Below are 12,528 nucleotides of genomic sequence, written 5' to 3'. Positions count from 1 at the left end.
AGCCAATTGATCTCGTTTTTGATCAAGTACATGCAAAGTAGAGATACAAAATCCAGTGCCAATTTGTAACTGACGCTTTCAAATAAAACTTTTTATTTATTTATTAGAATATGCAAGAGTTAAACAAATTGGGATAACATACAAAGAAAACAAAACAACAAAGAACAGATGAAAAAACTTAACAACAATACAGTCAGGTACTGAGGTAAAGGTAACTGGGTGGACAGGTCAGAGTACATGAATGAGAAGAGAAAAAAAATTATATACACATATATTATATACACTACTACAATAGCAACCTGAAGAATGACAATGTAGAAGTAATAATAATCATAATAATGAGGAAATAAGAGGAGGGCAAGTCAAAACAGTAATAATAATAATGATAACAAAAATAGAAGTAATAAAATTAATAATAAATAAATAAATAAACTTTTCTTATATTATAATAGTCTTTGATGTTATTTTGGTGGTTAAAAAAAAAAACATCAGTGTGTGAATGTGAAATGGACATGAAGGTTTTGATATCAAAATGAGTTGAATTTTTGACGTTTTTAATGTCGTGTTGACATCAAACATCCGCTGGGATTGTTCATAAGCTGTTTGACTTTATGCTGTATTTTACATATAATTTATCCCATTCATCTGAATCCAAAACAACCAGAAAGAGTTAAAATCAACAAAATAAATGTTTTTGCTTTTTTACCCTTATGTCACTCCAGTATAATGAGTTGACAGACTCTTGCCTTTGGTGACGCATGGATATGGATAATCTCCCAAACATCTGCTAGGAAAGGTGGCTAAATCTCTTCACCCGACTGCCTCTGTGTTTCAAATCAACAGTGCATTAGGGAAAAGCTCATAAACTGTATGTGTATCCACCATCCACATTGTAAACAACAACAAGCTCATCAGATTGTACATCAAAAGGCTTAGTGATTTTACTGTTAATCTACTGGCCTAAATCAACAAAACTATTACATTCATCAAAAGTATTTGGAGGTTTAGAATCAACAAGGGGCGAAGCGGTGGCGCAGAAGGTATTGCAGTCGCCTCACAGCAAGAAGGTCGTGTTTCTGTGTGGAGTTTGCATGTTCTCCTCAGGTTTTCTCTGGGTGCTTCGGTTTCCCCCACAGTCCAAAGACGTGGTTTAGTTGAGTTGGGTAAGCTAAAATTGTCCGTAGTGTATGTGTGTAAATAAGAGTGTATGAGTGTTTCCAAGTGTTGGGTTGCAGCTGGATGGGCATCCACTGCGTAAAACATGTGCTGGATAAGTTGGTGGTTCATTCCACTATGGCGAACCGAGATTAAATAAGGGACTAAGCTGAAAAAAGAAAATGAATGAATTAATCAACAAGGAACAGCTAGAGTATAGTATAGTATACTATGTACTCAGCAGCTACTTTATTAGGCAATAGGGATGTAATGGTATAACAATTTCATAACATGTACTATTCTATATTATAGTTTTGTAAATGTAAAAAAGAATGTCCCACTTATTCTACTAAGTTTGGAATCTGAAAATGAACAAACAACAGCTAAATTCTATGCACTGAACTAAAATCTCTTTTCAACTAAAAGCTCTATGTATTTTTGTTACAAACAACATAAACATGGAGTCCTTCATTTTGCATTTGTTGTAATTTAAGATATTGTTTGTTAAACCTGCTCTTGAAAAACTGCTTCACTTAAGAACCCAAGTTTTAATTGTTTTCACAATGCTGCATAAAGCTTTATGCTTTAACAAGTCAAAACAAGTGGTTGTGCGATTTTACACAAATATCTCATTGCAATTTTTCTGATTGATATTCTCAATTGATTTGCAATTAAATTTTGTGAAGTCTAGCTTTAACTCAGTAGTCTCTGTAGTGTGCAGCACACTTTAAATAAAATGAATAAAACATACTTTAACTGATGCGGTGGCGCAGTAAGTTGTGCTGTCGCCTTACATCAAGAAGGTTGCTGGTTCGGGCATCGGCTGGGTCAGTTGGCATTTCTGTATGAAGTTTGCATGTTCTCCCCGTATTCGTGTGGGTTTTTTCTGGGTGCTCCAGTTTTCCATACGTCCAAAGACATGTGGTACAGGTAATTTGGTTAAGCTAAAATTGTGCGTAGTGTATGTGTGTGAAGGAGTGTGTGTGGATGTTTCCCAGAGATGGGTTGCAGCTGGAAAGGCATTGGCTGCACAAAAACGTGCTGGATAAGTTAGCGGTTCATTCCGCTATGGCAACCCCGGATTAATAAAGGGAATAAGCCGAAAAGAAAATGAATAAATGAAATTTAAAATGGTAATTTTAACCATTATTTGAATAACATTCACCACAGCTTACTTTGAAAGTAGTAATCGTGATAATGGCACACATTGCTATTACCAGGTTGGATCCCCTTATGCCTTCAGAATGGCAACATTTTATTATTATTATTTTTTTGTGGAAACATTACTTAGAGATTCTGTTCCCTTTTGACATAAAACTTGATTTGGACTTGATTTCGACCCGCCACTCAAACCTTCTGTAGTATTTCGTCTTTCTAGCTCATCCAGTGCACTCATGCAGAAAACAACGACAACTGGGCCACTCCATCACTCAGCATAATGGAGCCTTGTTAATCCAGAGGAAATCTTTTTTTGGCATTTTCTTTAGATACAGACAGGAAGGCAACATAATGATAAGCAGAGAACTGGGCTCAATTATTTCACAATGTTTAATGTCAGTCTCTGTGCATACTAAAAGTATTTAACATTGTTTGTTAGCACAAGCATTGCAATTACAAAATGCTGTTTCTGAAGGAAACGTCTTGTTAATGTTAATGTTTTCCTTATAAATCATTCTCTTCTGGTCACATTTTATATTAGTTTTACTTATAGCGAAGCATAGATAAAATTGATCTATGCTTTTAATATGAGAAACTATATAAAATTACATTTATAAAATCTTTAGCATTCAAAGCTCACAGGCTCTGACAGTACTTTGTGCTTCCTATTCTCATCAGATTTTCAGATTCCGATCAAATGTTTTCTAGAATTTTACATCTGATAGCAATCAGACAGATACAAACAATATACAAAAGATACAAGAAGTTTATTGAATATCACTGATCAAGGCACATTTGCATCTTTATACAAAACATCGTAAAGCGGAATGTAAAATCTTAAGCATTTTTAGTGACCATTTCATCAAACATCTTTATAGCCAAATGGCAGATTTAACGTTAAGTGTTTGTGTGCGTAGTTTTAATACATTAAGGAACCTCATTTTTTATGACAATTTTCATCAGTTACTCACAGTTAAAAACCCCTTACCCCTTTGTACAATCATTTGAAACCCCGCAAAGACTATTTCTGCGAACATTCCTTTAAATAACCCCAATGCCGAAGGGGAAATTAAGCTCAGCATTAAAAGGGAACGTACTAGAGATTACACATATTTGTACAAAACATGATAGAAGAAGTATGTAAAATCAAAGCATTGTAGTGGCCATTTTAATAATCCTCTCGCTCTATATATATTATAAAAAGGAACAAACTAAACATTTGCATATAAAACTGTCAAACACAATTAAAATGTGCATCTATGCACCCTTTATGTAATAATCTCATTTTATCTCTAGGCATTTTGTGGACAGACTAACAGAAAATAAAGATGTCTAAAAAAAAACTTTACTACATCCTCTGCTCTTAACATGGACCAATTGTTTATGTGTAGATGTTAATATAACTTTCAGAATCCTCAAGTCTCTGAAGACATGATTTTTCATCAACTCCTTACAGTTAAAACCCGTTTCTCACAGCTTTACAATCTCACTTACTCATCTGTGAAATATGTTTAACCTTCACTAAGAATATCTCTGCAAACACTTCTTTAAATAACACCAGTGGTGGAGGTGAAATCCTGCATGTCTTGTTGGTGGTTTAGGGGTTCTGCGTCTCCTCGAAGATGCTTATGTATGTCTGTGGTGTGCTGTCAGCCACCGGAGACTCATTTTTAGAGAAAAGAGCTGGTCTACTTTTAACCGGGATCCGCAGGAAGCGTCCAGAGGTGACCAGGTCTCCATAACCGCGGGCGTGAGAGAAAGCATAACCAGATCGCCGTGTGCTAATTCTCCTGCGAGGGAATCTCTGAGGCGGTGGCGGAGGCTCAGCTTTAGCCTGTTTGACCTTATGACGCACCTTTAGAGTAGAAGAACAATATCATCAGAGACTAACATTAGTAATGAAGAAATGAGAAGACAGAAAATCTACAACTAAAGAGTTTACATGGCATTCTTATGCTGACAATAGGTACATTTACATGGGCATCAGAAATCTAATTATTTACCTTATTTTGAATAAGACTATTTTGTGATTATTATATTATGTTATGGCATTATATTATGAATACCTACCTTTCAGAATCTTACATTTATGTTAGCATTTTACATGTTATAGTAAAGTTGATGGATTAATGGCACATGTCATTATTATGTCCCCATGTGATGCCATATGATGTTCCCTCAAGAACATAATCTCATGAGGAAGTGTAGCTGTTTTACATATTGTCATGTTATCATACTATTATGAAAGTTTTAAAAGGAGGACGAAAAATTCCATGCCTTTATTTAAATGTGAAGCTTGCAGGAAAAAAAAATTAACAGATGGATGTATATATTTATACAACAGTTCTGTCTGGTTCTCGAATTTGATTGGCTGAAAGCAGTATGATATTCTGCAATAGCTGAACTTCTACAGCCTCCTCACCCTTCTATAATACTCGGCCCACATCGAGTGACAGCAGATGAATAAACTTACTACAGTTTGACAAATATTGCAGCTCTTGGGCAACATCATGTACTTTTGAGGCTTTTTTAGGTGAGATTGTCGTTGTTTAGATTAGAGCTATGCAGTTTGTTTGTAAGGATAGTCATTTTGGACACAAATTTCCATTAGCCTGTCATTGAGCAGAGCAAAGACAGTTGACGTTGTCCATCCACAAAAAGGGCGACAGAGACTGCATAATAGGCCCTTACGGAGGAAAAACCCACCGTAATTTTAAACTACAGCTGATCAAATCATTCTAAAACTGGTGTTTTCTAAGTCCATCTCTCTCTTTTGTATGTTGTAGTGCTGTATTTATACCAAAGTAATTGTAGTGTGTTGAGTGTGAGATGGGACTCGCATATCAGGAATGTGTGTATTTTGTGTTGGCCACTCTTTGTATAACCCTGAGTTACCATCTGTTTGTTTCTAATGTGTCTCCTGTTTTCGTTACTGCAGACTAGTTCAGTAAAAAGAAAGAAAGAAGAAATGCCTGCATGTGTTTAGCTTTTTTTCTTATCGCTAACACAACAGTAATCTGGCAGTATTTCCACTGCTTTCGATTTTTCTGGGTTAATTATTGTGATTGCAAAAGAGAAACACTGGAAAATCTCTGTAGACTAATGGCGTTTCATGCTATACAGCTTTATCATTTTAAAATGTGAGCAAAATCACTTGTTTTGTCATCACTTTGGATATTACGCTAGAGAATGATTCAAATGCTAGCTCTAAAGTGATGGCGAATGAGCAACGGTTACTGCTGTTTTGACGTCAGTTGCAGATGTGAATGAACGGTGGAAGAAAGTAGTTCCTCTTACAAAAGGGTTTTGAGACTTTCTGTGTTTGATTTTTTTTTTTATATACATGATTATGCTGTCAAACTGTTGTATAAACACAATATCACACTCGTAGCAGTGTGATGTGGCTGTATATCATCATATTGTCATATGTGTACAGTTGAAGTCAGAATTATTAGCCCCCGTATATTTTTTCCCAAATTTCTGTTTAACAGAGAGACTTTCTCAACACATTTCTAATCATAATAGTTTTAATAACTCATCTCTAATAACTGATTTATTTTATCTTTGCCATGATGACAGTAAATAATATTTGACTAGCTTTTTTTCAAAACACTTCTATACAGCTTAAAGTGACACTAGGCAGGATAGGGTAATTAGGCAAGTTATTGTATAATGATGGTTTGTTCTGTAAACTAGCGAAAAAAATATTGCTTAAAGGGGCTTAAATTATCAGACATACAGTGGAAATTTGCACAACATTGACAATGCCACAGTCAACTGCTTCAGGTATTTCTACTCATGTTCATGTGACAAAGGAGCAAGTTCTATCATACTAATTACATTTTTGGGTTCTGTTATTATGCTCACCTTAAAAAAAACTTTATTTTAATTTCACAGGACCTTCAAATAAGTAAATTAAAAGCTAAAGGTTAGATACACTATTTATTACATTTTGAGGTCACTACATAAACTGAAATTTGCACAACAGAATATTCGACATGTCGATATGCATATCAACGTGCTGATTGTTTATGAATGACTCGTGCTGATTTGTGGCCCAGCGACTGTGAGCTCCAGAAATATCCTTGACATTCCAGCTCAGTGTGAAGCTGTTCTGCAGACGTGCCTCCGCATCCACAGCTCTGACTCATTCAACACATGAGTTCAGCTCATAAACAGAGCAACATCTCACACTGACATCCTGCCGCAGCGCCCCAGAGACTTTCTCTGTGCTTTTGGACAGAGCAGCTATAAATAGTAAACATTTAGTAGAAGGAGCTTGACATGCCATGATATTTGTCTGGAAAAAGCTAAAAACTATTGAGCTATAGATATTATAGAAAAATGACACCTATGGGAATTTCTACAGCATCTGCTGGTTCTACTGAGGTGCCTTAAGAGCTATTACTAAATTACGTATGAGGTGTTTGTGTTCATGATAATATGAGTTGAGTATGTGAGCAGAAAAAAACATAAATCTAGTGGTGTAATATTAAGGGTTCTGACACTTAATTATAGTTTAATTTAACCATGCATATTGTAATATAGTGAGCGGCATGGTGGCTCAGGTGGTTAGCACTGTCACCTCACAGCAAGAAGGTCCCGGCTGGTTCAGTTGGCATTTCTGTGAGGAGTTTGCATGTTCTCCTCGTGCTGGCGTGAGTTTTGTCCGGGTGAATAAATAATGCAATATTAGCTTGGCCAAGGATTGCTCTTAAATAAATAATTCCCTACAGAAGTGCTTTGTTTCATCTTTATATTTGAGAATATTCATGTTCTTACTACAGTATTTTTCATACTAATTAGCCCCTCCAGGATTTTGCAGACTTTTTTTATCTGCAGCCTAAAGTTATGGCTTTTCTCAAAACCTGTGAAATTAGTTGATTCAAATCTTGTTATTTATTTATTCCAAGAACCATTGGACCCCTGGAGATAGTGATTATTTATTTTTCAATGAGATGTTTTCATGTATATTATATGAGCCATGTACTATAGAGCAATTTACAGAGTACTGCATTTGAACATACACTGTAAATTCAACGGTCCACCGTCACTTAACCAATTTGCAAATATTCATAATTCATTTAAAGTTGATATGTTTTAGGGGTGTTCAATGGTTTATCCCATCTGCCAAACAATTTCATCTTTTTCTATAAAGATGTGTAAAAGATTGTGTGTTCTTATTTTATGTTCTAATGCATTGCAGTATATTCATGCATTTATTTATTTTCTTTTAGGTTTAGTCCCTTTATTAATCAGTGGTCGCCACAACGGAATGAACCGCCAACTTATCCAGCATATGTTTTACACAGCGAATGCCTTTCCAGTTGCAACCCAGCACTGGGGAAACACCCATGCACTCTTGCGTTTACAAACATAGACTATGGCAATTTAGCTTATTAATTTCATCTATACCGTGTGTCTTCAGACTGTGGGGGAAACCGGTGCACACACGGAGGAAACAAGGAGAGAACAAGTAAACTCCACACAAAATGCCAACTGACCCAGCCAGGGCTCGAACCAGTGACCTTCTTGCTGTGAGGTGACAGTGCTACCCACTGCACCACCACATATACAGTACGTCACCCTGAAGAATATTATTTTTGTGTTTTTTGACGTACACTGAAAAAAATGATGTCTGCAAAACTGTTGCAAACAATTTTTTTGTGTTGAATTTAAACAAATTATATGTATTAATATTCAAATGAATTTGTTTGTCAAAATTCAGCCACTTAAGATGAAAAAAATAGTAAATCCAAGGCATCATCTTTAAATAATTTTTTCAGTGTACTGTACATTTTAATCAATTTAGTTATTTACATTTATATATTTGTTTTTGTAATATATTCACATTTTCCTAATTTTTTTTTCCCTATTGTTTGAGTAGAGGCTGTCAAGATTGCATAAGTTTTATATAAAAAAGTATATATATATATATATATATATATATATATATATATATATATATATATATATATATATATATATATATAGTAGTGTTGTTGCCTCACACCAAGAAGGTCACTGGGTCGCTGGTTCAAGCCTCGGCTAAGTTGGCGTTTCTGTGTGGAGTTTGTTATAATATATAATATATATAAATATTTACTATTCTCCCAAGTGCATATAACTACTACTGTCAGAAAATATCAGAATTCGGTACATACTTTCAGTATTTTCTTTGCTTGAACTGACCCGATATAATCTTGTTCATAAGACATAAACTTGCTATGGGCCAGGTTTAAGCTACCAGAACTGTTGCTATGACAACAACTTCCGGATCAGTTTTGACTACATCTGACCGCACGTGGGGTGAAGTCGGCCGACTGCTCTGGAATATTTAGCATGCGAAACATTGGATTTTCATCTGCAAGGTGTTGGTGACGTGTGAGCAAGCCTCTTTGATCCGTTGTTCAATTATTCACACATATAGATTGCAGAGCACCTGCAGATTTTTTTTCCCAAACACAGCTCTGTCGGCGAGCTCGTTAACTTTCAAATCGGGCTTAAAATCCGGTAGTGTGAACTAAGCTTAACATGTCACAGTGTCAGAACACTGCTTCAATCTTACACTTTCTTGCTTGTACTTAGTTATTTTAGCAAAAACCTCAGACTGTTTGTTGGTTGCTGTTGGTTGTGCACCTTTTTACCAACCAAGTTTGTCGACACCATTATAACGACACAGATCTCTCTTTGCTTATTCATGCCAGAGTCCCACGGAAAACGTGATTGACACATATTTTAAATGTCTAAGTAATATATCTGAGCATATTGATATTGAGATCCATTGTACATCAGTTCACTACAAAAAACTTTTTAAATAATGTAAAGTCATTAAATGCATAATTGTGTTCATGTGTGACTGTAATTAAAAAACGATGTTCACTGCATTAGTAACTACACAGTTACATTTAAACAAAAGAAGATGCAGCTTAACAACAGATTCTCTCAGTTCATCTTGGACTTGCACACAGACGCTACTATCCTCCACAATGGTGACACAAAAATGTTTTACAGTATTTTGCTGTTGTTTTTCTTGATTTTACAAAAAATACTGGCAGCTGTGGTTACCAGTAATCTACTGTTTTAAACATTTTACATTCGTAAATTCAATCTACAGAATATTTCTGTTAAAAATACATTCCACAGTCTGTATTTTTCGTCGAACACATTTAACTCCTTAAATCCCAGAGCAAAATCCTTACTAGTGTCCTCACTACAGAGGGTTGAACACTCAGACAGTGATAAAGTTAATAAGATAATTAAGTGCCTAATTAAAGGAGGATTGAAAAGTATTGATGAACAACTGTTAACAGCAGAATCACTGAAAGAAAGAACAAGACCAAATAACACAAATTACAGCCAAAATCAAAGATGAAATCAACTGAAAATAAAACTCTAAATAAAAATAATAATTAATAAAAAATAAATTAAATTAAATAATTTGCAATTATTTTGTGACATATGAATTTTATTCTGTAATAAACACATAAAGGTTTTCATCGCTTTTCTTGCTATAACTGATGAGTTTCATAAACACAGTTATAGTAGCAAGAAAAACATTAAGATAGAAGAGTAAAGGTTCAACAGCTCAACTAAAGCAGCCTCTGGTCTTCATGATGGTGAGGTCAAATGAAATATTTTCAATAAAAATATAAACCTTTGTAATTATCAAATATTCTTGCAGATATGAGAGAATTGAAGTCAAACTGTAATCAGTGAAGCTGCTAATGCTGTTAATTAATGGAGTTGTTTAATCCTCTGTTTTAATTCAATTGTTTTGGTGTGAGGCTGTGTCTGTAGTTTCTTGTTTTTTTTTCCTTTAGTGATTGTGCTTGTTAACAGCAGCTGTTCATCATTCACTCATTTGTGGTCATTAACCCTGTCTAGTGGACTAAACTAATTGACTAACTTGGTCATTACAGTGTACAAGCTATGAACTAATTGACTAACTTGGTCATACAGGCTATGAATGAATTAATGAATTAATTATTCATATATAATTAAATCACTGCCACCTACAACGACAATGCCATCATCCATCGCAATGTTTCACATTTAACATCGTACGATGACAAATTGGTCAACATCGCTTAACCCTCTCCCACTCCAGTCCCACTCTCCTTGTTATCCCATTATTAGTTTATTCAGTTCAACTTTATGTTTGTTTGTTTGTTTGTTAATTCTTTCTGCTTATAGTCTCCTCGTGTCTGCTGTTCTGTGCTACTTTGTCAGATGTTATTATACAGTCGTGTCTTGTCCTGTTCTGTCCAACCCTGATCTGTGCTAGCCTGCCCAGTCAAGTTTGTTTGTTTATTTGTTTGTTTTGTTAATGTTTTACACCTCTGGGTTGTTTTTGTTATTATTTTGTTATTAATTTCTTTTTATAATAAAAATCCAAGGTGACTCGATGGCGCAGTGGGTAACACGATCGCCTCACAGCAAGAAGGTCTCTGGTTCGAGCCTCGACTGGGTCAGTTGGCATTTCTGTGTGGAATTTGCATGTTCTCCCTGTGTTTGCTTGGGTTTCCTCCGGGTGCTCCTGTTTCCCCCTTAAGTCCAAAGACATGTGGTACAGGTGAATTGGGTAAGCTAAAAATTGACCGTAGTGTATGTATGTGAATGAGTGTGTATGGATGTTTCCCAGTAATGGGTTGCAGCTGGAAGGGTATCCGCTGCATAAAATATATGCTGGATATGTTGGTGGTTCATTTCGCTGTGGCGACCCCAGATTAATAAAGGTACTAAGCCGAAAAGAAAATGAATGAATAAAACCCATATTATTTACTGCACTTGCGTCCTTGCTCCCTTTCCCTTCCTGAAACCGTGACAACTTTTGCTTTTTCCGCCTTTCCCTGTACAGTATATGGATTGTATTTCTTTGTTTCGTATTTGTTTAGTAAAAAAACGAATGAAGCACTGACCTTGTCATTGATGGTGGGCTTGAATTGTATGAAGAGGAAACGTTTGGCCACCACGGGCAGAACACACAATATGGTGGTCAGGAAGATGGTGAGCCACACGTTTGGCTGGTTCAGGGAGTTTCTTGCAGTGCCTGAGAAAGATTGATTAAATGAGCATTTGAAACACACAGAGACGACGGGATGATTGGATGTGGTTGAGATGAAGTGATGCCTACCAATGAAAGGAAAAGAAGAGGTGAAGATCAAGTACATGCCGTTGCTGTACATGGTGAAGGTGACGGCAAAATACACAGACAGACTTCCCCACAGGAAAAAATGATTCACTGCTGTCCAGTAGTATGTGTCCAAACCCAGCTGAAGCACACATCAACATGCAGTTTGGACACAAGAGTATAATTATGAACACTACTGTTAAACAAATTGGGGTAAGCAAGATTATTATTTTTAATATCATTATTACTATTTGGATATTTATCCTGAAAGGACACATTACATTGTTCAAAAGTAACAGAAAATTACAACATCAATATAACATATGCCGTTTTTAGGTGTAAAAATATTCACATTTTGCAAACAAAGATTGCATTTTATTGCGCAAAAATGAGTTATGAGAACTAAATGTCTTAAAAAATAACTAAAAAATTACATTGCCTCAACCAGAAATATTAAGTTCTTAAAAATTAAGTTAAATATAGTTTATGTTATCACACACTAAAGAAGATATTTTAAAGAATGTTGGAAACCTGTGTCTATTGACAGTAGTGAGTAAAAGGCTCAAAATGTAAAAAAAATTTTAATTAACTTGCCTTTAAATATAAGTTGTACTAACTAGAAAAATTAAGTTGCCATAACTAGAAATATTAAGTTGCGCTTTATATATAATTGGTTATGAGTAGGCACACACAGTATCTGTGCCTGCAGAAATCCAGATTTCTGAGCCCATTATGCAACCTATTTATGTAAATGTTTATAAATATAAATGTATTCAGTTTTTATATTAATTGAAGTAGTGTTACTGAACAACAAAAAGTTAAATAATGCGTAAATTAACAAATGCTTAGACAATTTAGGCTTATAATAAATATTTTCTGTCTTTTAGTGAATGTATTATAACTAATAACAAGTGGATTTTGATTTTAAACCTAAATAAAAGTTGTGCTAACTAAAAATGCTGACTTTGTGTATGTGTGAGTAAGCATTAACTAGTTAAGCTTTGTGTCGGGTGTTTCTTTGCCATTGTGTTGTGCATTTAAAATCCTTTAAAGCATGACAATCCATTGCAGATTAGGTACAT

At 35.1% G+C, this 12,528-nt stretch overlaps 1 protein-coding gene across 1 annotated transcript in view; it reads right to left on the bottom strand.

Moving 5' to 3' along the window:
• Positions 1-3,063: 3,063 nt before the first annotated feature.
• atp8b5b (ATPase phospholipid transporting 8B5b) overlaps positions 3,064-12,528 on the bottom strand; it is a 36,314-nt gene continuing 26,849 nt past the window's right edge. Inside the window, exons 26-28 of the mRNA XM_686811.8 lie at positions 11,450-11,588; positions 11,235-11,365; positions 3,064-4,168 (exon numbers count right to left, since the gene is read on the bottom strand). Coding sequence (XP_691903.2) covers positions 3,911-4,168; positions 11,235-11,365; positions 11,450-11,588 — 528 coding nt within the window. The 3' untranslated portion in view covers positions 3,064-3,910. The remainder of the gene's footprint in view (positions 4,169-11,234; positions 11,366-11,449; positions 11,589-12,528) is intronic.

The sequence above is a fragment of the Danio rerio genome, chromosome 10, assembly GCF_049306965.1.
Source record: "Danio rerio strain Tuebingen ecotype United States chromosome 10, GRCz12tu, whole genome shotgun sequence".
Taxonomy (NCBI): Eukaryota; Metazoa; Chordata; class Actinopteri; order Cypriniformes; family Danionidae; genus Danio; species Danio rerio.
Note: the sequence above shows the minus strand (reverse complement) of the source record. Positions and strands in the feature narration are given on the sequence as shown.